This window comes from Clupea harengus, chromosome 16 (genome assembly GCF_900700415.2).
Source record: "Clupea harengus chromosome 16, Ch_v2.0.2, whole genome shotgun sequence".
Lineage (NCBI taxonomy): Eukaryota > Metazoa > Chordata > Actinopteri > Clupeiformes > Clupeidae > Clupea > Clupea harengus.
This window is the reverse complement of record NC_045167.1, coordinates 23,000,361-23,027,925: the sequence shown is the minus strand read 5'-3', so window position 1 is coordinate 23,027,925 and position 27,565 is coordinate 23,000,361. Positions and strand designations below refer to the sequence as shown.

The following is a 27,565-nucleotide window of genomic DNA, read 5'->3' as shown; positions in this document are numbered from 1 at the left end:
GGAGAAAGAGGAAGGACACGATGGATAGATTAAAGGACAGGAGAAAAGGAGAGGAGAGGGGGTGTTTGGGGGGAGAAAACACATAACAGCACTGGAGAGTGAGAAGCAGAAGGTAAAGGGAGACGGCTAGCCGAGGGAATCAGTTTCTATGTGCAGGAAAGGGGAGGAGATTGGACAAGGAGGAAGAGGAGGAAGAGGAGGAGAGGAGGGAGGAAGGGATGGGCGGTGGGGGGGAGGGGGCCGCGGAGGGGACCTGGCGCTTCTTCAGCTTGGGCCCGTTGCACAGGGGGCTGTCACAGCAGGTGATGCACACAGAGTTGAGCTCGCCCGTGCAGAACTGCTGGTACCCGGAGGAGGCGATGAGACAGGCTCCCGAGGAGGCGCAGGACTTACGGTAGTGGATGCCTGCAAGGTGAGAGGGAGAGAGGAAGAGAGGGAGGGAAGGAGGGAGAGAGGAAGGGAGGGAGAGATGGAGGGAGAGAGGAGGGGTGAGAGGGAGAGAGGGAGGGAGAGAGGGAGGTAGGGAGGAAGGGAAAGAGGGAGAGAGGAGGGGTGAGAGGGAGAGAGGGAGAGGGAGGGAGAGAGGGAGAGAGAGAGGGAGGGAGGGAGGGAGGGAGAGAGGGAGAGAGGGAGGGAGAGAGGGAGGCAGGGAAGGAGGGAGAGACGAGGGGAGAGGGGGAGAGAGGAAGGGAGAGATGGAGAGAGGGAGGGAGAGAGGGAAGAATGGAGGGAGGGAGAGAGGGAGAGAGGGAGGGAGAGAGGGAGGGAGGGAGGGAGAGTGGGAGAAAATAAGAATAGATGAATACAGCAGGAGGCACATCAGCTCACTCAAGACGACCTACACACACATGGCATGTTAACATAAGCAAATATATTCCTGGTTAAGTCATCGCTAGTTTTCTGTGATTTGAAGCCCAAGGTCACTGTGGGAGGCACACACACTTGTAAGATCAATACCTACGCTGAGCCACGAGTCATACATATGCATGTGGGGTCCGGCCTTGGGCTCTGTAGAGTTTGTTTGGCATTCATAACATTGAATTGAATTGAATTGAATTGAATTGAATTGAATTGAATTGAATTGAATTGAATTGAATTGAATTGAATTGAATTGAATTGAATTGAATTGAATTGAATCTGCTGGATAAAGCTTAAATGTAATGTGAATGAGAGCTCAGAGGAGAGCTAACGCTGAAACGGCTTCACATCTGTCTCCTCCTGAGCCCAAGTCCTCTCACAGGGCACAAGTAAAGCAAGATGGCAGCTGTCACTGATGAACTGTAACAGTTTATGTCCGCTGTCGCTCTCGCTTCCTTCAGTGTCAGTTGACGCTGAAGTTTAAATTTGTCATGTAAAAATGTTTCAGTCTCTCCTTCCCCTTTTCTACCGTGTTTTGGATGCCTCGGGCGTCGATCGTTCGTCTACAGAAGAGTGCTGTAGCTATCATTCCCCCACGCATGACTTGTGTTCTTCGAGTGATTGATCACATCCACTTTGATGTTCAAACAACGCAACTATAAAGCTGCACTTAATGATGTAATATAAAGGCACAATTAAAAGACAATATTATTCCTATTCATGCCAATAGGAGAGTATTTTGTCACATCACCCTCCTTTGGTCTCAGTTGTATTTATCTCTTAAATATTTTAAATACTGAGTTTATTGAACAATTTAATAATTATCTCAACTCTGAGCTCAGTAATCAAGTCCTTATTCTTCTGGTGATGAGAGCAGTTCTCAGTGCCCTAGTTTTCCACACACTTCAATCTCCTGGAATTCAAACGTCAGCATTTACCCAAAATAAGTTTCAACGTGTACGCATCTTTTTTTTTCTTTGTAGTATCAAATGCTGCTGCTTGACTCCAGAGATATGGTTTCAGATCCTTAACCCTTTGCGGAGTAGAATGTCATTACTTGAAGGTTCCATTTTATGATGTCATAATGAACTCATAGGACCTTCTTGAACAGCTATCAATCCTATTCTAGATCTGAACGGTATAACTTCAGAATCATTTTGAAAAAATAGCACTTCTCAAAGTATTGACGTGGTGATAGGCGTGGACGTGGTTGACGCTGGGGACATGTCCCTGTCACTTTTTGCAATCACCTATTCTGTCCCCAACACTTTTGACAACTGAAAATATAATGAACAGCTTCTCAAAGTGCAACAGTTTATAGATGAAAATCAAATTGATACACGGAAATGAAGGTGGTGTGTCTAATTGTTAAGACTAGATGTGTATGTAGGCTATCCTTTGATGACCCCCACTCAGATGATATCACCTTCGTACCAGCGCAGGCTAGCCTACGTCTAAAATGCTTGCTTTTCTAATTAATGTCTTACTGGCATTATGTGGTTTTAAATTGTGCTAACAGAGTTTTCATTGCTACTATCACATGTTTGGTTTGCTTTGCCAAGTGCAATGAAAAGAAAGTGTTGCTGCACTGTCCCCAGCTCTTGTCAGACCAAAGTGACGCCCGCCAAAGAGGCCCAGACACACAAACGGAGAAGAAACTTATTTGAGCCCTGAAAAGTAAGGAGATGAGGGGACGCTAGCGATGGCCAATTGTAGATCTACGATGAATGAACCTCTCTCCACCCGAGGCTTCATTTGATATTAAAGACATTAACATCGTGACCCTTTGCAGTTCTGACAGAGGTTCACTTTGATCTCATTAACCCAGCTGTCCGTGTGGACCTCAAAACTCAAACTCAAACGACCTGTCTCAAAGTGGAAAGTTTCCAGTGTATATACATGGAAACTGTATATTTGGTAATATATATGTAAGTATATATATATAACTGTTGTTTCATACATGAAATACATGGTTAAAGTATATAATTTGAAAAATATACTGTATATTTCTACTGTATTTCCCACCATTGTTTGTTACCTCACTAGTTCTTTTTTTATAACTTCTTAATAATTAATTAATTTTCTAACTTAGTAACTTCATGTACAATGTACTAATGGAACTGCTCTCTCTCTCTCTCTCTCTCTCTCTCTTTCTCTTTCTGATTGAAAATGGTGCTAAAGAAAAACAATACTTTAAATGCTGAAAAAAACGGCAAATTCCTCTGTAGAGATGCAATTGCCTGTTGTTTTCCAAGTTTTTCCAAACATTGATGGAGAGTTAAGTGTGCCGTGGTGCGCGTGATGATGACAGATCAGCCTTATACATGAACACACTCAAGGGAGGTCAAACTAAAACACTAGGCCATTATTTACAGGTTTTGCCACCATCGGCCTTGCTTTCCGCTGATGCAGAGATTTCTGCGAAGCCAGAAAACCACAAACCATACCAAAAGTACAGATCGCTGCAGCTTCTCCATGGGCTGTTTGGATCATATCATATTGGCCTGCACTAGTTTGCCAAGCAATATTTAAAGTGCAGTTTGTGTCCCACATTGATCTTTTCAAGAAAGATGTGTATGTGTTTGATCGTGTGTGTGTGTGTGTGTGTGTGTGTGTGTGTGTGTGTGTGTGTGTGTGTGTGTGTGTGTGTGTGTGTGTGTGCGTGTGTGTTTATACGTCTATGTGAATAGATTGTGTTGGAGGAACAATTTGTAGACTGGAAAAACAAGATGTTTTTTTTCTTAACCGGGCTCTTGACCAACTTGTAAATAAGAGCAAAAAAAAGAGAAACCAGTGGCTACTCAAAAAATAAGATACAAACAAAAATTCCTGGCTACGAACACAAATAAGAGGAAATGTGCTCCTATATTGCTTCCTGTATGAGGCCAAAACCTTAGGGTTGGAAGAAAAAGCCAGAGTGGATTGCTCACTCTGACATCTCAGATCGTGGCCATTTGCTTGTCAGTTTTGAATGTGTGTAAAAGCACACTTGTACGCCCACTCTCTCCATCCCTATGAGGTCAATAGGCCAAGGCCACAGTTAGTGTGCACCAGTAGTAGTCTTGTTTAGCCATGCATGAAAATAGACCCTTCAACAACCCATCTAAAGTTTCAAAGGAACTGGGGAGGAAAAATGAAACGAATTAGGACTTAACACACTCTGCTGTGAAAGAGCTGAATTAGGACTTAACACACTCTGCTGTGATAGAGCTGATTCACTATCTAGCCATGAAGTAATGCTCTTCTCTAGTCATGAAGTAATGCTCTTCTCAGCTCATATGGTTCCCTGCGGGGGACAGCCAGAAAGTAAACAACCTGACATTGTTTCTATGCTTGAGATTCGAGTTCCCCGCATCACCAAAGTACTATCTGTGCAGATGTCATTCCTCTCTGTTTATATCACGACTTGTTGAATCATACTGACTTATTATGCTGACTTCACATGACTTTACTTTACTACCGACTTTACTACCTGCCTGGTATGAATGCTATGCTTTTCCCACTGCCAATTAGTCACTTCCTGAGCTTAGGTATCCTGCGCAGGCAAGTCTGTGACCTCGTCTCCCTGGCCCTTCTTCCATTTGGCGTTTGACTCATCAACCCCAGCAGAGGGGTGTTTCCAACACAGACTAACCTCAGTGGGCGCCAGAGTACTCTCTTTAGTTTTATTTGACACTGTCAGTGAGCGATATTTTTACCTGCTCCTGAGGATGTTTCTTGGAAATGTTTCTGATGTCATGGTCATTATGCCCTCGCTTGGCTTTTGCTAACACAGTGTGTGGCAAGCATTATATAAATGAAAGGGTTTATATTAAAACACATTTATTCCATATGTGACGCAAATATTGTTCAGTGACAGCATAATAGTTATGGGATCAAGTAGTGGTACATCTTCTCCTGACAAGTTGTTTACCACTGTTATAAACAAATATACAAAAGCAAATCTGAGGTTAAACCAGGGCAAAATCCATCCGTTTCCATGCCGATAACCAATGTGCAACACTACAGTCTGATAAAATTGCTATGAAAGCATGAAAAAGTTACAAGTTACAAGTCTTTTATTGTCAGATGCACAGAATGACACAGCGTCAGACTGGGCACTGAAATTCTTAGGACAAGGCACTGCACAACAACCTACCATAGCATAACATAACAAACATAATATAACATAACATAACATAACATACACTCTGTACAAGTACTCTGAACATAATTTACATGTAATAACATATAATAACCTATAACAAGATAAATATACAATACAATATGCTAAAACATATAACAACCTATACATATAATACTAACATACGTATATACATATAATACACATATAATAACATATAATAAACTATAATAACCTATTAAACCTATACTACCCTACAGACAAATGGGAGTAGCAGGTAGTGCAATAATTCTGATAAATATGTATTTGTAGTGTAAGAGACAGTATGTAAGTGTAAGTACAAGCAGTAATTAATTCAAAAAAGCCATGAAATATGAAAGCTTAATTTCATCATGACATCATGACTGTACCCAAGCGGTTTTAATACACAGTCCAAGTTTTGTAATCGTTACTGAAAGCTTTTAATTAGTCAGTGATACATTCTGTCATCTTTCTTTTAATCATAGATGTCTGGAATAGTAATTACAATCAATCATGTGATGGGAACCCTTTTTAGAATAGCAGTGATTTTGAAAAGTTTTTTCGTAGAGGCTAATTATCTTGTCTAATAATTAGACATGAGTGTTTGCGTTGACAGAAAAAGAAAAACTGCATACACGGGTGCCATTTTGGTACAATAGACGTTTAAGAGACACAATTGGACATTGGATTTGATATGGGTGTCTTATTTCACACTGGTCACGTTCCACCATATGGAAGCCATGGACCATATGGATGGTTGGCTGATAGAAAAACTCCAAAGCTTGTTGTGTGCTATACATAAACATGTTACATGTCAGGAAACAGGGGAGAACTAGTAAATCCTTCTTTTCTGCCTTGCTGATGCATTACGTAGCAAAAAGCATAGTAAGATGACCTCGGACGTCAGAGACCCACCACGTGGATCCCTGCTGATAAAGTGTTTTGGTCTCACAGAATGTAACTTCTTTCTATATAAACCTTGTGTGATGTGTTTAATTTTGCTTCTCTCTTGTCTGCTGCAGTCTGGGAGTGAGCCGGGGACTCTCTCTCTTTTTTCTCTTGTCTGCCAAGACATGAGTGAGCCCGACGAGCTTGTTGTTGATGAAATAAATATACTTATATGCAACTCTGGAGTCCTGAGGTAACTTGAGTGAGTTTTCACCTAACAGTTGCGCTATCGTTTCCCCCTCTTCACGTCTTTTTCTCTTCATGCTTTTCCATGGCACTCTAAAAGCAACAAAGATAACTACAAGCGGCTCTTCTCACATTCACACCTGCACTGGTTAATGTGGCATTTTGAGAGTGATGCACAGTAGCCATTTGAAGGCTTGTGGCAAACCACATTCCTTATTGCACAAACTTTGTCTGGCTGTGCTATGTTGCTAAGGCAACTTACAAGTGGTGCTGTTTTTAGACCCAATTAATTCTGACAGATCTTGAAGATGAGCTCAATTTTCGTCTCCTGGTAAATTCAGGGGAAAGTGAAATTGTGTTACTGGTGTGTGTGAAGAACTTTGCCATCCTGATGAACGTGTTTACAGAAACAGGCGTGTTGTTTTGTGCTCATATGCAGAAATGACCTTTGCTTGTCTGTTGTTCCATTTCCCTTAGCTTATAGACAGTATGAGAGAAAAAAAGACAACACTAAACTCACCGTGTTATCTTTGAAATGTAATTAAATAATGCTGGCGTACGGCAACTAACAAACGGTCTACAGATATGTACTCGGTTCTCTGGACTCCAAGCCAAGGTGACCAAAATACCTTCAATCTATACCACTGCAATGGAATCTTTTAAACAAACCACAATATAGGAACATTTGTAAGTATACAGGCAACGAAGGTCAAAAGTACAAACGGCGTAAAATAATGGTTGTACAAACAACCAAGTACCTTTCTCTGCTGCACAGACAGTACGATTTTTCACCATACTGACATATCCCCATTAGTGGTAAGATGAAAAAGAAAAGGATAACAGAGAGCGAGAACACTATTGACAAAACTGCATCTTAAATGATCAATCTTCCATTGAGATTCCTCACAGTGGCTTTGAGATGACAGCACACAAGCACTTTCCAACCTCCTCTCCACTACTCCAGTCTAAGACAAATTCACCCAATTACCCAATTAACAATGGATGGATCAAGCTTGATGTATGTAAAAACATATTTTTTAAAAGGCCAAAATGATGAGGTGCCTTGTGCGCTGCCAGGCAGGGGTGACGTCTCCTCCGCTAAAAGAGAGACAAAGCCTCCTTCAGTGCCTGAGCTTTCAGGGGAGAGACAGATATGCCAAAGAGGCCATTATTGCTCCTGATTACAGCAATTAGCACTGACAGAACTCACAATACAATCTGATGGCTGCTAGTTAGGTAATCAAAACACTTCTCTGTTACGTGCCGGCTTCTAACACGGCGACAGTTATGGAGAACACTGACTGACAAGACTGAGGGTCTTTATTTGTTGTGTGCCGTAGGAATGTTTTCAAGCGAACATGGCAGTTTTTTTGAGTGTGCTGAAGATCACGTTAAACAACTCTTTCAAAGTATGTATGAACGGTGGACATTCTGAGTCCTGTGCACAGTATATTAGCAGACAGGTTGAAAGGCTGCATCTTCAACTTTTTGGAGAATATGTTGTTGTCTGGTAATTGTTTGACAAAGCTAATGCACTTAGGCTAACTAGATGAATGACATTACAGGATTAAACAGGGTATTTAATGAACGTGGGTGCTTAACATAGGTCTGTGGCATCCCGAGGGTGAAAAACAAACTCACATTTAAGAAGTATAAAAACAAGGTAAGAGAAAACATCTCCTTGGGGTCAGAAAAGCTTCAGTGAGAACATTTAATGTTTGCTCTTCCTAATGTAATAAGACTTTTTTTTTACTTAATTCATAAATTAGATTTTTACATTATCTGTAAAAGTCAGATACCCCCCGCCCCATGTTTGCAAATTAAAACATCTGAAGATAATTAACATTCTTCATCCATGTGTTGTCCCAGAGTAAACAAGTTTACTTAGGATATAAATAAAACATGCTGCAAATATAGTAATTTGTCACATAAACACATTAGCAGAACAATCCATTCTGACAGCATTACATTAATCCGGAAATTAATGATTTGATTCATGACGTTTGTGGCAAACAGTGGTAATTAGTGTGGGTACCAGACAGGCAAGCAGAAGGTCTAAAAATGTAACACAAGCTTGTTGTTTGTCAGAGTGTTTTTCACTGAGTCCACATCACTATGGCCGCCTCAGTTTAAGATGGCCCCCTCACAAAGTGGCATGATTTAGAGCCTGTCACTCTAAAAGTGGACGATGTCGGGAGACGATGGGTGGTAAGTAGACGATCGGTAGTAACTGGTCTCTGAAAAAATAAAGGTCCTGGTATTAGCCAAGCAAACGTATAGTGTTTACCGTTCCGGTCAGGTGACTGGTCTTAACTACCGGTCGTCTGCTTACCACCCAGAGTCTACCAACAGACAACACTGTGGAAGTCCATCAGTTCCATTCTGACTGGATATCCAGGGCTTCCATCACAGGAATGTTAACAGATTCCAATTAAGTTTTGTTTAGCAAGTAAGTTATACTTCACATACAGTATTATCACAGCAGCAATGGGCAAATTGTAATGTATTGTATCAAAGTTTATTTTTTCAAGAAATGTGGAAAAAAAAATAATTTGTGCCTTGTCCTTTTCTTATAGTGGGCAACAAGCCCTTTCCATTAAAAGTAAGCAGTCCTTAGCCAAGCCACAATGTCTGCCAGATTTGTATGCCAACAGTCAACAGTCTGGCTTGTGTGACTATCCCTGTACTAAAGCCAATCAATTTCTATGATGAATGTGCTTAAAGAACGAAATTACTCTTCTGAATGAATGAGATAAGGTATATTTCCTCCTTCATACAGTCTCAAGCAGAGACGAAGCCTCTCATCTGATCTGGTCCCACTGCAGGACGGCCGATTTAGCCAACATCAAAGCAGAACCACTGGGCTTATATTAAGAAGTGCAATTCCATGCCAAGTCTCTGGGAATTAGGAAGAACAGTGCTATTGTCCAAGAGGCAGTGATGAAGGGAATTACACTTGCTCCAATTAGAGTATCTGTAATTGAAAGCCAAAGTGTTTTATTACAGGATAATGGTGCTATGACATCAAAGAGGTCTTCTTTGTGATAAAATGGGAGTTTTATGGTATCACTAACACCTTCTTTGTCATCGGGTGACTGACTTCATCAGCCCCAGCAAATCAATGCCCGTAAGCGTCTTAAGTCCAGTTGTAAATGCTCATGTCAGCCGATATATGTCAACATAAACAATTATTGACAAACATCCCCGGAGCTGACTGGAGTAGTGTGTGGCTCAGTCTGAACCCCTTCGTTTGTTTGTTGTTTACAGAGTCAGAACTGTGCAGGAACCTCAGATATGTTTTGAGTACACACACACTGGACTGACAGCTGGGAGAAGTGAGGACAATTTCACCGAACTTGACGAGAAGGGAAATGGATTATAATCAAGGGCTGCAACTTTAACTGCAACTGAGATTAAACTGCACCAATCCCTGCAATCGCTGTTTTGCTGCACTGTCTGTTGCTTTACATGCGATCTTTCCCCTTTTTTCCCATTATTATGATTTTATAACAATTGTATTATTGCATATTAGGTGATAAAGGAGCCTCTGTTATTCTGACCACGTCTTGCACTGTTCTGCCTGTCAATCATCCCACCCAGCCAAGGCAGCACAGGTCCGGGTGCTCAGGGCCGAGACGAGGCGCTGAGGATCACAGTGGGCTCTGGATGTTTTTGTGCTGCGTCTGATTGTGGAAAAAGTGAACGTCCGCCTGGACCTACCAACAGCAATTCACAGGTATTGATGCTGTAAAAAGAGATCCTTGACCTTAAATATAACCCCACAGCAATTTCCACCTTCTCCTATTAAAAACATTCCTTTTGGCACTGTGTTAAGAATCGTTAGTGTTCCCCTTCCTTTTGATTTTTACACTGTCACGCATGGAGGCACTATTGAATCGTAGCCACCACTAAATAACTACATGCAAATGATTGGAACCGAACCCTCTGGAGGGCCATCAGATGCTACCAGGGCATCAAAGCATTAAAACATCTCTTAATCACCCCGCCTCTGGACGAGGGAAGTAGCGCTGGAGTGGCACCGGTGGGTCCCTGGAGGACAAGGCACACCAAGCAACCACATCAACTGGAACCGTATCTGAGACTCGACTGAAACTTCTCTAAAGTTCTCCCCCGTCTCTGCGGGAAAAAGTCGAATCGACAGCAGCATCCAGAGTGTCTCTCCTGTTTAAGCTTCCCCGAATGATCAAGCTGATCATCAGCGCATGACAAACTAACATCAACATTAGCCACACAGGGCACAGGCGTGGCGTCTCAATCAGACCTATCCAACTGTAATACCACACGCTGTGAAATGCTGAGCTCTGTTTGATGCTTCTTTTTTCATTCATTTATTTATAATTAAAAAAAATATATATATATATATATATATATATATATATATTGATTTCCCGAAAGGGAAAATATTTTCTTCTTTTGCCGGTGCAAAGAATAAACATAAATACTTACAAGACAGTGCATTGTTATTCCTACTCAAAGGGACCACCATTTGTAATGCATGACTGCAATGGATATTTATATCCGAATAGAAGAGCTGATGTTCTCAAGACTCGTAAGAAACTCAGACTTCTCTATCTGATCACTAGAAAGTTGAGACTCCCAAAATGGGAAATATTAATGGCAACCCTTTAGAGACACCTGATTATGAATTTATGTGCGGAGAGCAGACGGGAAAGAGGAGAGCTCTGTTCTGGCTCGGGTGTTGAAAAAAAAAAAAAAAAAAACATTTTTAAACTCGCAAGCTCTTGTGGGACCCAGTCAAATCGATGACTTGCAGTCTCCTTGCATATGTTTTCTTCAGACGCTTGTTTACAAAAAAAACACACACACACAAGCAATCTGCTGCATGTGAGAACTGCCTGGGGCAGAGGGGCTCCCCTCGCCGAGCTGGGTTCTGCTCAAAGTCCCGTGCTCAGCAAGGAGCTTCTCCTTGCCACCGTTGCCAAAGGCTTGCTCCTGGGGAGTTGCGCTTACACTTCTTGTGAGGCATTTTTTTGATACTAGCAGCAGTAAACAATGCTCGACAAGCTCAACTGAGCGGTGCTGAGAAATGTTTTAAATAAATCAATAAATAAATAAATCAGAAATGGTGAAATTGTGTAGTCTTTTTGAGGCACTGGCTTGTTGTTTAAACTTGACTTTAATTTAACTTGGCTATTGACGTAAATCTATATAATTACATATTATGAAAATGACTTATGACCCACCATCATAAAACAGCAGAGATGAACTTTAATTTGTATTGTATTCACATGACACGATTCCCTGTCGTTGCTTGTATTATTATGTCGCATAATAGATAATGAGAATTGCTCTCCTTGTCAGTATGGGGATTTGCACTCAGAGGATGAAATTAAGTTTTATTACTTGACTCCATCCCTTATCATCTGCGGACTAATAAACAAATATGTCAGATTCCCGAGTACTGGGAGTCCCTGAGAAGCAAGAGGAGAGTTTACCTTGTCTATATTTCACAGCTCTAACAACCAGAGACGTGGACACTTAGAAAAGACAGCTCGTCTGACAGTTAATCACAGCCCTGGAAGTGACTTCCTCGGTTTGCTAGCCACTTCACTTCTGAGCTGCGCTGGTTTTACACCTGTCTGTGTCCGCCATCTAACAACAGGCAGTGGCCCACTGTAGCTCTGATGGATGTGCAAGCGTGCGCTTCCACGCAGAGATGGAAACCAAGGGGAGAGCATCTCCAGCTGAGCATCTCCACCTGTGTGCGAGGTACGGACAGCGAGGGTTACGGTTGCTATAACGACTTTGATTTCAACTTCAAACACAGGCCTTGATTTGGTAGGTCTGCGCCCAAGCAGAGCAAATGACAACTAGGACTTAGAGATCTGGAACAAGGTGGTGTGCTGTCAGACTACTGGTCAATTATTTACAGTGTCTGGTACCCTTTTACAGTTTTTACAGATGCACACACAAAATGCAAAACATCACAAGTCTCCTGCAAAATGAAACACTACATTCAAAACTCAATAATCCCTTTTCAAAATGTAACTTTTGTGTCAAATGGTAAAATCAACTATTCATACGGTTAGACTTCTTCAATCAGGATCTACACACTAGAATGATAAATCTAAAACACTCCTGCCTTTGTTAGGCTAAAGCCTTTTGCAATTACATTGTTACAGTGCACTTTATAGACCGATCTAACAAAACCAGTGGCTATAGACTGAATACACAAAATACACAAATGGAGGACTGTTTTCAAAAGACTGTGAACCAAAGCGTTGCACAGACACAGAGCCCTTGTTCATGTTCAGTGCTACTGTAGAATGTACAAAATACAAAATAGTTTGCGTGAAAAAAAGTTTATTCCAAACAAACTACAGCAAATGCTGGGGCATTTAGATCGCAGAGGGCTGTACCAGTAACAAAGATGTTTTACAGAACACTGCGTCACCAAAACAGCATTTCAAAGTGTTCAATACGGAAACACATCATACACAATATTTTATAGTAGGCTATGTAACATTGACCATTTTTACATAAAAAGAGACTGTGAGACCATACCCAGCCTCCATTTTGGGTGTTTTCACAGCAACTCATCAACATCACAACCGATGGCCTCCTTCTGAACTGGTATACTGTATAGTATGTCTTGCATTTTGAAGGTGTCTTAGAATGTGATCAATGTGTGTAATGTCTTGCAAAAAGTATTTTATGAAAAGTATTTTATAAAAGAAAATGTATGACATGTAAAAAGTTTGTGTGTAAGCATCTTAAAAAAACGCATTGAATGAAGTTAAAGAAAAGAAGTATGTGTACGTATGTATGCGTGTGCAACCTTCCTTATCAAAGAACAGCAGAACTATTTGCTTTCAAAACTTTCCTTCTGATGGATGGCGTTGTACAAAATGGGACCTTGCTCAAGTGTGCCACGTTTCGTGTTTTAAAGTAGTGAGCAATCTGTCTGCTACCACATGATGCAACCGATGGCATTTCAGTTATGAATGTTAGTCCACCCCTCAACCCTCCACTGAGCCACACACGGACGGCTACCCAGAAGCAATGGACCTAGCCTTGGGCACTAATTTGTTTGTGAGGGCATTTTAATATGCTTCAATTTGCTTTTCAGCGAATGGGGCTCAAACAGCGTGGGTAGTTGAACTGTAAGGATTTCTTTGAGGGTCCTTCAATAGAGTTACATAACCTTTTCATGTCCACTTCAAGTGGGTACAAGGTAATTAACAGATTCACATCTTCTGGGCTCTCTACATGGTACAAGTCAGGCATTTCAAGGTGAGGATTCTTCTTTCTACTTGCTTGTGAAATATGTATGATCTGATGAGTGCCTGAGGAGTCAAAGAGTTCCAAAGAGAGAGTGGGGGAGAAAAAAACAACGCAAAGACAGTGGAATGCAGAAAAGACTCAACCTTGAAATGCAATGGCATACATGTGTTAGATTTGGGCATTTTTCATATACTTTCAACTCATATGAGTTCCTCCCCCACAAGAATGTGTCACATTCTCGCTACCTTCATTAACACACAAATGGTCAGAAAGACCCTTCCTGTCTGCTGACATTCACACCTTTTCATATATAGGTAGCCCAGCATGCACACAACCAGACCACAGACACACCCATTATGCTAAGTTGTGTATTCTATTGACTATAACTGAAATGTAATTTGTATACTGAGGGTGTTGTGTTGAAGAAAGGATGCCGTAGAGACACCAACCGCTACGACCGGTGAGAGAACGGAGCAAGGAGAATTGAGGAGACATCGCGGCCTGTGGAGTCAAAGGCCAACCAGAAGACAAACTACACTATGGACCATACCTCCTAATATCTCCTTCTCTCTCTCCATCGTAGCGTGTTGTGTGTGCTCGAGGTCTGGTACATAGAATAAACCGACATCACTATCAGACGGCATTTCATCGAGTTCTTTGCTAGAATCACGCAACCGCAACTAACGTCAGAGCTAACATAGAGGTCTGTTATATAGTATAGCAGTGGTGTTTTCACGGGAAATCTGTTTAGCTTTCCACCCATACCAACGATATTCTTCAGTTGGTGTTGATCCACCCAGTTTCACAAAAAATACAAGAATTAACGACCAGGAGAGACGCGCATCTGAAGCCTGCTGCCTCAATCCAAACGGTGAGTGAATATCTTGTATTTAACGCTGAAAAAAAGAACAGAAATTATCGTTAAAGTTTAGTCTGAGTTAGGTTGCAAGGACTCCTAAGTTTCCGTACCTGCAGTGATTTGAGGGAGAATTCGCTGTATGTTTTATGTACACTTGCATTCATGTAATGAATAACAGGCCCAGTAGAGATGTGTACGTTTGAGAGGAAATCCACAGTTGTGTGTTGGTGCCGTTCCTATTCTAGGTCATCCTAGTCTAGATTTATTTGGAAATAGCTACTATTTTAACCGTAGGGGTAATTGTGGCCGCTTCACAAAGCGTGGTATTTTCAATTAGCTGGCTGAAAAAGCAGAATTGGAAATGCAATAAGCAAGCTACCATACTGGTTTAGGTATTCTTATGACCGCTCCACAGAAGCGTGGCATTTTCAATTGGCTGGTTGAAAAGCAGAAATTGATTATGAAATAATAAGTTGCCGTACGTAGGCTGTTTGTTTTGGTGCTTGAAGGCTTGGTAATAATTTAGCTGATGCTTGGTTGTCCTGTGAAATCGAATCGCATGATTTTAAATAGCCGATGAGCTAATTTTGCGTTGATGTGGGCATCTTGTTTAGCTTAGAGATTATTGATCAAAAACCAGACGTTTTAATTTAAGATTTAAAACTGATATCGCAAGCGACCGTTCGTTGGCACAGTGAAGCTCATCGGGAGTATTCGACCTCGAGATAACGTAGTAGGCGAGGCCTAAGTGGGAAGTCGTGTACATACGATTTAAGTTTTAACTTTGTGGAAGATAATGTATGTTTTGTAACATTATAAGTTATACGTTTATTTTTGTCTATCTGTAAACAATTAAAGATGTTCAGGAGAAGTTTGAGCCAGACCAAAAACATCCCTACTATTGAGATGGGTGATTTGGCAGTGCGTGAGTTTGACGAGAATACCATGATTAAGACAATCAGAGGTTTTTTGAATAGTCATCTCAAGTTGAATGAGACCGAGAGGAAAATTGAGCTGCAGTCCAACATTCCGCCCGACAATGACTTTTGGCCACTTGATGACATCAGGCGCAGTTTTGAAAAGCTTTTGCACGAAAAAGATAAAATCAAACTTTCTCTCGTTACCTTAGATCAGATAATGCGCCGTCAGAGGGCACAAGAAAAAATGGAATCAGACAGAATTCTGAAGATTGAGAGAGATAAGGTATCGTCACTTGAAGGTGAATTGGTTAAAGTAAGACATGAAAAGACTGAGCTAGAATGGCGCCTGAATGTTGAGAACAGCACAGTTCGAGCAATTGCAGATGATGTGAAAACATTAAAAGCAGGACAGGCCAAGAACGAGGCAGAAATAGCAAGCCTGAAAGAACCCAGGGAGGGGGAGAGACGAGAGGCTTTTCAAACAATGCCGATGCTAATTGCTAATTGTGGGTCAAAGAACATGAATGTAGACTCAGGTGTTAATGATGGCCTGGTCAGATTGAGAGCTTTGACATCTAGGTATACTGGTAGAAATGTAGTGCATTCTTATAAATCTGCAAAGCCGCAAGATATTGACCAGTGGTCAAAGGACCTGCAGCATCCGCGTAAAGCAGGGATGAATATCTGGTCTAAGATTACTCGTTTGCGAAAGATTTATCAGTTGCACCCATATGATGGCGTTTCACTGTTGTGCACTGTGCTAAACAACACAGAGGCTGACAAGGTGAAACGGGATGTTGATATTGGGTTAGGAGAGGATCAACAGAACCTAGATCATGGCTGGAAGGCAGTCCGTGAGTGGATTCAGGAGGCTACCAATGCAAGTACAGATTGGGGAAAAATATCTGGTTGTAGACAGAAGGCTAATGAAGCGGTGGATGAATTTGCCCAAAGATTTGCTGAAGCGTTCTTAAGACATTCAGGCATGAGCGGGATGACAGAGGAGAATGTTATGACCAATAACAACGGTGCCTTGAAGGCAAATTTCTTGCATAATACTGTCCCTGAGCTCAGAAGTATTGTTAAGTTGACTACACCCGGTTGGGAAGACACAACGTTCACCTTTGAGATGCTAATTAATGTAGCAAGGAGGATAGAACGCAATACAGAACAAAGGGTCAGAAATGTCAGCACACATGGCCTACACACAGATCCAGAGTTCATGCTTAGAAATGTGAAAGTGGGAAATCAAGGTGATCCTAGAAGCATCAGAACTAGGAAAATAGAGACATCTAGGAATGCATGTCATAAATGTGGAAAACAAGGACACTGGGCTGACAAATGTCGTCTCCTTGGTAAGAGGAAGCACAACCCTCACTCCAGATATGACAATGAAAGTATGTTCTGTAGGTTTATTAAATTAAACGATTATCAGAGACAGGCCCTTATGTCTGCGGTTCCGGGAAACTGAATCTGCCCTCCTTACATTCTCTTACGGCAGCTGAGAGTCAGCACCTTGACAAAGGTGATATGTGTGTAACCATTGAGAAAGATGGTCTACGTTCGGTGCCAGATGGAAAATCCCCAGTTGAGAGTGGGCTGTGCCATGTTGAGTGGGCAGTGCCAGGTTACTGTGATGGGATGATAGAGAAGGCACAGGAAACTGTGGCGCCGTTGGGGTCAGAGGTCAAAACACACATAGAACGAGAGTTAGTGGAAGCTATAGGCGATGCTTTAGCTGAGAAAGTTGTAAAGAGAATTGTAGGTTTGGAGGGCCGAGAGCGTGACCTCCTGGAGCATGAACATAAGGTGAATGCTAGACCAGTTGAGAGTCAATACTGTACAGAAATGACAAGAGCCGTGCAGATAGCCCCATTGGTGAGGAGAAATCCAGAGCCACGTGATGGGGAACATACTTTGTGTAAGTCTAAGAGACCACGCACAGTATTGTCACTTGCTTCTGCTGCAGTCATGGTACAGGGAGAACGGACGTCACCCACAGCACACAATGCATGGCCCCAGAACAACCATCTCTGGTGGAGCGCAAGAGGGAAGCAACTTGACTACGGCTGAAATCAAGTCATGCTCTTGTGTTAATCATTTCATTGCTTTTAGCAATGATATGATGATTGGATGGGAATTTAGATGATGGACTTGATTATGGACATGATTATGAGATATGGGTTGATGATATAGGCCAGAGCCCTAGTATTAAGGCAGTTTTAATGTTCAGTGTTATGTTTTTTTTTTTTCAAAATAGTTTGTTCTGGTCCTATGAGTGAAATGCCTCATTCTTGGAATATGTGATACTGCCGCAGCTTTCTCTGTTTGTTTTTCAGAACAACAGTCTAAGGAGCAGCATGAGGGGAACTGAAACGCAGGAACCATTGACCCGCTGCATTGACCAAGCCACCACCGCTGTCCAGATTCACCTCACCCGTTGGACAGCAGTGACGACACAACATTCAAAGACTTGACCAACAGAAACTGATGAACCAGAAATGCATGGTCGCCATTCACAGCTCGCGGAAGGCGGGGGTCGCTGTGCAAAAAGGGCCGTGAAATAATTTTACCCAAGCAAATAATGGGATTTTCGATTTCACCTGTGAAGATAAAGGACATGGCATATTGGTTTCAAGAGACACCAGATCTTGAAGATTGATACACTATAGGAACATGTGTTCTGTTCTAAACCTTTTTACCACTACACTATGGGAACACATGGTGTTTGTTGAAATTTTGTAACAATGTTGGATTGTTTGATCACTATGTCTGATTATGTCCATTATGGTTTTGTTAGGTTTTATTGTGATCATGATGTATTTTGATTTATGATCAGATGGGGAGATTGTTAGATTTGGGCATTTTTCATATACTTTCAACTCATATGAGTTCCTCCCCCACAAGAATGTGTCACATTCTCGCTACCTTCATTAACACACAAATGGTCAGAAAGACCCTTCCTGTCTGCTGACATTCACACCTTTTCATATATAGGTAGCCCAGCATGCACACAACCAGACCACAGACACACCCATTATGCTAAGTTGTGTATTCTATTGACTATAACTGAAATGTAATTTGTATACTGAGGGTGTTGTGTTGAAGAAAGGATGCCGTAGAGACACCAACCGCTACGACCGGTGAGAGAACGGAGCAAGGAGAATTGAGGAGACATCGCGGCCTGTGGAGTCAAAGGCCAACCAGAAGACAAACTACACTATGGACCATACCTCCTAATATCTCCTTCTCTCTCTCCATCGTAGCGTGTTGTGTGTGCTCGAGGTCTGGTACATAGAATAAACCGACATCACTATCAGACGGCATTTCATCGAGTTCTTTGCTAGAATCACGCAACCGCAACTAACGTCAGAGCTAACATAGAGGTCTGTTATATAGTATAGCAGTGGTGTTTTCACGGGAAATCTGTTTAGCTTTCCACCCATACCAACGATATTCTTCACATGTCTTCACTGAGAGAAGAACTAAAACCATGACTGGAGTTCTTGGGCATTGCATTTAGTGAAAGACGTGACAGAATCTAGGATAGAACTTTCATATATCCCAGACATTATTTATGTAAAGTCATCTATCTGTCAGAACAGCTATGATTGTACTTTGATTGGATTATGGTACATGTACACATCTTATTTACCTCTGTACCTCTATAATTTATTTATTTATTCATTTATTTTATAGCTCTTCAGAATGCGGCAGAAAGTTACATTGAATTGAACGTTTGGAGGTTCAATATTTCTTGATCATGACTGCTGAAAGATATGTATGACCATTGCCATTGGGGTTTGTGCTTCTGATTCACTATCTTTAAATCAAAGTAATGTGTTGCTATGCAACACCTGAAACTTTAAAGTTTTATTTGAATGAAGAACAAATCTTTTTTTTTCAACAGAAGCCACAAAACGGCAACAAAATCCTTAAAAAATAGATCTTTTTTGAGAAATGTTTTTTTATAGTTTGGGCAAATAACCATATATGAAGCAGGATAACATATGTCTTGTTCGTCCTGTTGGGACATATTTTTCAAGAATTACCGGCAGACTATACATTATTCCTTATGCACACACACACACACACACACTGTGACAATGTGATTGTCACTACAGATGAGTATGTGCTCTGACTGCCATGCCATTGAGCCTGGCTCTTTGGGGTTGCGGTCAGAGTGCATGTTTAGTACCCTGTAGACCCGGGTTCGAGTCCGGGTGGGGTGACCATGCTCTCCCTTCGCTACACACACACACACACACATATATATATATATTTGGTCTATTGTAATCCATACAGAACCTTGGACAGTGGAGTGAACATCCTGAAACATCTTTGAGACACAGGATGGTTTTCTTTGATCTACTGACCATTACATCGTTTTTTTTCCATCTATAGAACATGCCCCCCCCCCCCCTCTAAGGACAGGCTGAACACAGACCAAAGGTATTGAACAATGCTGCCACTGTCATGATGGATAATGGTTAATACCCTTACCACTTAGCACCCTACCATTAGTGACCCTCTAATGAATCATCAGTGCCATCTCATTGCTTTAAACAAATATGTGTACAATTATTTATTTGCTGTAAGATGACAGAACCATTTTGACTGTGTTGTTTGATGTGACAGTCTATTTCTCTCATAGTCACCATGGTTGCAACGAAACTTTGTTTTTGGGGCACAACCCTAGAACATGTTTTAGGGGCCAGGTGGCTTCATAAAGATGCCTTGAACATCCCACAAGATAAAAAGAGGAAGCTGGGCGGTGTTTCTTACCATCCTCCTTCACGAGGACCTCCCCCTGGCACGTGTCCTGGACGTTGACGGTGCAGTTGACGATGTACTCGGGCGAGGAGCAGTCATTGTGCATCATCTCCTCGCACTGATAGCACTGGATCTGCGACGCTGCCCCTGCGAACCAATCAAAACCACAGACACGCAGGCAGCTTTCACCAATCAGAGCTAGTATGCATAGCTTTATAAAAGCCAATGACAACACGGATACATGAAGAAATGTTTGGGTCCATTCAGGTCTCACAACCTCTCGCATCTGTGTCATACAGTCAACCAATCATGGCCACAGACAGGCACTCAAAACGGTGCTAACAAGTAATAAACTAAAGAGCCATTGGCTGGCCACTGGCCAATCATAATCATCCACTGGAATATGACTCAGTTTCTCCAGTCACACAATCAGTCAGTTGCAAGCAATTTACAAACAAGTCAAAAGCATTGCGAAACAGTTGTACACATGGCCGATAATACATCCGTAGCAATAAAAACACTAGGCTGCAGTTGCAGGTCAGTCTGACAGAGAAACAGAAACAGCTCTGTTCAGACTCCAACATAACCATTTGAAGGTGACCAGTCATACTTCAATGAAATTGTGTGATGCCTTAGCTTCTCCGGAATGCAGTGGTCTCAGGGCGTTGGATGGAAGTCAGGTGTTCCACTAAGAAGACCATGACTGTCCCACGGCACAGTTAGAGACCTGCCGTCATTTCTGTTGCTACAGTAACAAACCAGCTAGGCAGAGGTGAGTGTTTGCCTTAAGTTCGGAGAAAGCTAATTTGCCCCCCACTTCCTCCTCCCAAGAGGTTTGGTTTTCCATCCAACTTTTTTTCCCCAAAATTCCACACATTACAAAAACTAAGAAGTAAGACATTTTAAAAGTCAAAAATAATCCAGAGAGGTTTTTATACCTGGCGGTTGGTGGAAAAGACCAATCTCAAAGTGGGGAGTGAAGAAAGGGCCAAAACTAATGTCCTCACAGGATTTATTTTTAATAAACTTGGAGATCCCAGAGATTAAAGCTGCATATTGCTACTCCAAAGGGCCCACGTATGTCTACAGCTCACACATAAGAGCTTTCAGCTCACACATAAGAGCTTTCTCCGTTCAATACGCGGACATGAATGCAACAGGAATCAATTCAATCCAACAGGTTACATCAATGCCTCATGAATACCACATGAGGTGAAAAGAAGAAAACTCTTTGATATCTCAAGCACAGGCCAAAAAAGTTTATTTTATTTACATGACAACAGGACATGGCTTATAGCAGTGTTTGTCTAAAAGGGCTATTTTCTCAAACAACATAATGTACGTGAGAGATGAAACCACCACCCGCACAACGGAGATTAAATAATAGAGTGCACCGACTGCGTTGTTACAGCGCTGTGCTAATTTGCGTGTGTTCACCATATTTCATCAAGCCAATGCATCAGCGTGTGTGTGTGTTTCATCACGCCAATGCATCAGCGTGTGTGTGTTTCATCAAGCCAATGCATCGGCGTGTGTGTGTGTTTCAGTGATGCAGTAGCCTCTGATACTGACTCAAGCAGGGACACATCAAAAGTATAGCCTTTGACATTTAGTGTAATGGTTTTGCAAACAACACATTAGAATGTGTTGTGACAATGCAGTCAACAAAAGCAGTCATACTCAGACACATACACACACACACACACACACACACACCCACACACACACACTCACACCTCAAATAGTACCGTTTTCAACACAAAAACAAACAAATCCAACCTCATAAAGTACCCCCAAAACACACACCCACACACACACACTCACACCTCAAATAGTACCCTTTTCAACACAAAAACAAACAAATCCAACCTCATAAAGTACCCCCAAAACACACACACACACACACACACAAACACAACAAAACCCAAGTTAGTCACATTAATCAAAAAAATGCCACACAACCCCTGCCCGGCAAACACGAATGCATTCATTCATCTCGGGCACTTTCCTCTCCCCTCTCTCTCTCTCTCTCTCTCTCTCTCTCTCACTCTCCCAGTGCTTTTAGTGTTTGGCTTGCATCCTTTCACTGCCCTCCAAATGAAACAGATAAAAGCCTGTGGGACCCACCGAGATTGGCTATGAATCTTACAATGCGGGCCGCGGACAAAATGCATCAAGGTAAATTAAATACGTTTCTGTGTGGCGGCATGGGAGAGGATGAAGAGCAGATCTCAGAGTGGGTTCAGTTTCCCCTTCTCTCTCTCCCTCTTCCTCTCTCTCTCTCTCTCTCTCTCTCTCTCTCTCCCTCTTCCTCTCTCTCTCTCGTTCTGTCTAACTCTCTTATTCGTTCTCTCTCTGTTGGTGTTTCTCATTTACTCTCTTTGCCCATTTCTCCCCTCTCCCGTCAGCTTGGGAAGACATCACGGATGAAGAGGGGGTCTTAGGGTTTGTCATCCTGAAAATAATAATGTTGCCTTTCTCTGGTTGCTCTCCTTCTTCCTCACTTTCCCATTTCCTCTTTTTCTCTGTCACTAGCCCTCCTGTGTTTCTCAATCTCTCTCTCCCTCTTTAGCTCTTTCTCTCCCCCTCTCAATCTCTCTCTCTTCCTCTCTCCGTCTCCCCTCCATCTCTCTGCCTCTGTCCCCCTTTAGCTCTATATTTCTCTACCTCCCTCAATCTAACCCTCTCCCTCTTCCCCTCCCTCTCTTTCCCTCTGCATCTCTCCCTCTTTTCTCCTCCTTTCTATCCCTTTTCCTCTATCTCATCCTTCCCTTCCTTCATTCTCTTTATTTCCTTCTCTCTCTCCTTTTCTCCTTCACTCTCTCCCCCATTTCTCTCTTCATTCCTCTCTCTCCCTCCTCCATCTTTTCTTTCCCCTCCCTCTTTCTGTTTATTTCTTTCTCTTTCTCTCTCTCCTTTCCTCTCCAGCTCTTTCCCTTCCCCTTTCTCTTTCTCACTCATATCTCTCTCCTCCTTTCTCTTTCTCACTCCTCTCTCTCTCCCCCTTTCTCTTTCTCCCTCCTATCTCTCTCCTCCTTTCTCTTTCTCCCTCCTATCTCTCTCCTCCTTTCTCTCTCTCCCCCTTTCTCTTTCTCACTCCTATCTCTTTCTCACTCCTATCTCTCTCCTCCTTTCTCTTTCTCCCTCCTCTCTCTCTCCTCCTTTCTCTCTCTCCCCCTTTCTCTTTCTCACTCCTATCTCTTTCTCACTCCTATCTCTCTCCTCCTTTCTCTTTCTCCCTCCTCTCTCTCTCCTCCTCTCTCTTGTCTCTCAGGTGTCTGACAGACACGGGGTCCAGCGCTGACACAGCAGTCGAATCTACCCCATGAGTCCTTGACATCACGCCACCTCACTTAAATACCTATTATTTATGGCCGAGGTTACTGCATATCAACACAGCTTATGGATCCACTGGGGGGGTCAGGGTGCTCTGTTAATATTACCTAACGCTCCCTTTTCATGGCCAAAACAGCAACCACTTCTAGTATAAATTATAGTTATATTAGTAGTATAACAACCAAGATAAATAGGGTTTGGTCATCAAAATCATTTTTTTTTTTTAAATAATAATTTTTACAGTTTAAATACGCTGTATGCCCAGAGCAGACCAACCGTTTTTCATGTGAAACACATACGCTATGAAACATGTGAATATTGCATGACTTTGGATACGTTTACTAAGATCGCTTCTTCTGATCAGTTATTATTAGCACTAAACTGTACTCATAGATTACAGATGTTCTCTGTTTCTGCAGCAAACATTGTTAGTGCTCACATACTCTGGAGTTTTCTAGAACAGTCATGTTGTGTAGAAACTTCTTTGGACTATATCTGTGATATGAATTTTGGTAAACTTGTTTTCTTGTATCACTTATTGGGTTTGTCTGTTGCATCTGAGGAACACATTCAGCAGACCCAAGAATCAAACTGATACTGAAACTGTAAACTAACTCACTATGCCTCGACACTCAGTCTATCACACACCACAGAAAAGATGCTGTTTGTATTGTGGACATATTGTGGCTTATAAGCAGTCCCTCCAGGATGTTGTGATGGTTTGTTGTGATTGTCACGGCCAGAAGTAACTGAATTTGCTGTGGGAATTCTCAAAAATTGCGTTTGAAATTGAATGAATTTTCAGTTAAATAAAATCAATCACAAATATTGCAGATATTTCATGACTTTTTTTTGCATTCACTTTGCGGTAATAAGAGAAAATGGCAACATGCAATTGTGATTGCGGGAAATCCTTGAATTTAAAGGCATACTGCCCTCTCATAAACATCCACACAATGAATTGCCCATGGTCTCCAGAAAGAAAATATCCCGACATTATCCATAGTGTTTAAGACCGAGCCAGTGTGATTTAGCCAATCGAGTCCAAGGTCATCAGATACCATCTACAGGAAAATAAAGAAGCTGTTTGCGTGTGCTGTGGACAGCTTATAAGGCTTACCCTACATGATAGCCGTACATCAAGCAACGCAAGGCATGGCCCATACAGTCAAACACAGACTACACCCTGACATTATCAGAGAGTATTGCTCACGCAGCCAATATGACTCATTTACATTTAGTCATTTAGCAGACGCTTTTATCCAAAGCGACGTACAAGTTTGTATATACATTTTACATCTACACTGATGGCACACTGCACATCAGGAGCAATTAGGGATTCAGTGTCTTGCTCAAGGACGCTTCGACAGTGGAAATCGAACTAGCAACCTTCTGATTACTAAACGACTTATTTACCTCCTGTACCACTGTCGCCCCCCTCGTCGTTGTACAGTATATGACAAAGGCATATAGATTCATGTCATGCCCTTTGTCATAACTCTTCTTTGAATCCACACACAGTCTTCGCTCTAGGGCAGGCTCTATGGGAAATATGGAAATTATCTGAAGGAAATAGGATAATGCAATCTAGTCATTTAAAACTGAAGGAATAACAAGGTAAATAGAAAACCAGGAGATGAGCCATGGCGTCAGCTGCCTCATGTCTTCCGTAGAGTCCCTGAGTCCGATATTTGACTGGTAATTGTTCCAGCACAGGCTCTCTGCTATTCGGTGGTCTAACGGAGCCATTAAGGCCTAATTCAATCGCGTCCATTTAAGGAGGATTCCCAAACAAAATCAAAGCTTAATTACTTTAAAGCAACCAACCATTTCCAAACGACCATTATCAGTTTCCCTGTCACAGTCATAACGTACACACTTTACACACTCACACACACACACACACACACACACACACACACACACCGACACACACACACACACACATAGCTCACCATTGCTCTCTGCCAGAACACCACAAACACTCACCGGCTTCGAGGTGGAATTAATTACACAGCTTGATGGATTAAAATGTGAAGTGTTTAACATGCCGGTCAATGCAGAGCCATCCTGTAGCTTTCTGAGCCCTGAGGCTCCTAAGAGGATGAAATAAAAAACGCTCACTTTGAAAATGTTAAATTCATTGAATTCATATCACACTATCTGGGTGGAATTTCAGAGAGCGATAAAACAAGTTGGCCAGGGGTGTCTTGTTCTTTGAGTGTTCTTTGTTTTCTGCCTGTTTTGAGTAGGGGTTTCACGGCTGAGGTGCCCATACCTTTTTTGTGGGCCCTGTTTCACAGTGACCTGCATGGCAATACAGTCCGATTTAATATTTTTGGACTGAAATAAAACGTTATCTATTTAAGAATGATGAGCAAAATGTAAAAATAACTGTTTTTCTCCCCTCCTTTGTCCCCTTTTGCCTCTCGTTTCTCTGTTGTGATCTCCCATGTTATGTTCCACAGGATGAAACTCATTCTTCTGTGAATAAACATCATTAATGGTTATACTAAACAGCTTCTTCATTTCTATCTAAAACCCGTTCAGATCCAACACACCTCTGGAACCCGCTGCCATTAATGCCATCACTGCTGCCTTTAAAGTTTGTTGTGATAACTATCACAAGGAAAATAACTGGCATTTTTGCTGCGGGTTAGAAATGTCGATCTCCTGTCTGCTCATATCGTTCGGTGCAGCTCATATTTTCTGACCCTGTTGGAGAATCCGCACTTTGTATCGGAATGACAACCCACTCGTCTGAACTCGGAGGGAGTGAACGGCTTTTGCATGACAATAGCAACACCCCTCGCTGGTTCTGATTTTACAACCACCTCCGAGCGTGGAATAATACAACAGTGCATGGGATAAAGTTCTCACCGGAACGCAGGGAAGGCGAGATCTAACTGCAACTGCGCTTTAAAAAATACGCTCTGTTAAATGGACGTTCGCTGGTTCAACAATTAATTCTCATCCTACGTTGCAAAACATATATATGTCTACAATAAAGACATGCACGCCGGTGTCAACAGATAAATTAAGAGATCAAATGCAGACGACTCCAGCTCATTTGTAGCGCTACGCATCGGCTATTGTCAAAAAGTATATGATGGGCACGTACATGTGTCAAAATCCTGCTAAGACTGGACATATATGTCGCCGCGGATAATCCCCACTCCGTCCACTATGACACAAATTATGAAAACGATCGTGTAGGTTAATTTGCTAAGAGACATGAGGCATAATTCCTGACCACATGCCATATCGCAACAGTCATCATAACACCATGCATGGTCACATCATACAACGTTAACTATTTCATATAATGAAAGGCTGTTTTACAAGAACATGGTATACTGTAACTATGACAACTATTTAAATTGGATTCACTGAAGTCAGCAAGAAAACCACAGTGTAGACTGCAATTACCTGTTTTGAGGACAATTCCAATGAAAGTTGCATAAATCAGAAGCCGCATTATCTCCCTGATAAGAACATCCGAACAGATGAACTTCTTTAGAGACGCACGAATTCCGGTAACTTCCGCACGGCCAGCTGCGTGTGTGAGTCCATACCGAGTGAGCGCAGATGCATTGGTGGTGGCGCAGCCACAGGCGCGAGGGAACTCCGGTGGATATGGCAGAAAGGGAAAAAAATATCATAAAACACACCACGTGACGCAAGCGCGGCCAAAAATCTAAACGACAAGTAATTATAATTCCTGACATGGACTTGCGTGTAATTATAATCAAATCAAACACCGCACCTAAGCGTCAGGGAGAGTGCTATCATTGCCTGCATCTGAATTAAAAGTAGCTACATGAAACACTGCTTAAAGTTAGCGGTGAGGCACACTTGTTAAAGCCAGGTAATATGTCCTGATGCAAGAGGACTGATGCTTTTCAGTTGCTTTCCCTTAGCTTGTCCAACACTGCGTGCAGAGCGATTTGTGCGTATCCCCCCCGTGTACTCTGACTTTAAATTAAGCACGGCGTGGATTGACATTTTTGCATACTAGGCTGCGCACTGGGCCGTCGATGTGTCTAGGCAACTGTCAGAAAGCTCAAATGCGAGAGTACATGGACAAAAACATCCCAGTTAAAACCCCTCTCTCCCACTCTCCAAGGAATTCATGGTTTCTTCATTTAATGTATGGTTCAGTCAAGAGCGAAAGAAAGAGAGAGGGAAAGATAGAGAGAGAGAGCATGTTTGTAAGTCACTCTCGACTGGGTGAATTAATTACTTTTATTTATACGCACATAATTACCCATCAAG

The 27,565-nt window shown here is 42.1% G+C and overlaps 1 protein-coding gene across 1 annotated transcript; it reads right to left on the bottom strand.

Moving 5' to 3' along the window:
• On the bottom strand, positions 1–27,420 carry LOC105900664 (ly6/PLAUR domain-containing protein 1-like). Its single transcript, XM_031582593.2, has 3 exons — positions 26,720–27,420; positions 19,967–20,101; positions 1–405 (listed from the first exon to the last, which is right to left on the bottom strand). Exons 1-3 carry the CDS (start codon positions 26,766–26,768, stop codon positions 140–142), a joined length of 450 nt encoding a protein of 149 aa, XP_031438453.2. The 5' UTR covers positions 26,769–27,420; the 3' UTR covers positions 1–139.
• Positions 27,421–27,565: the final 145 nt, after the last annotated feature.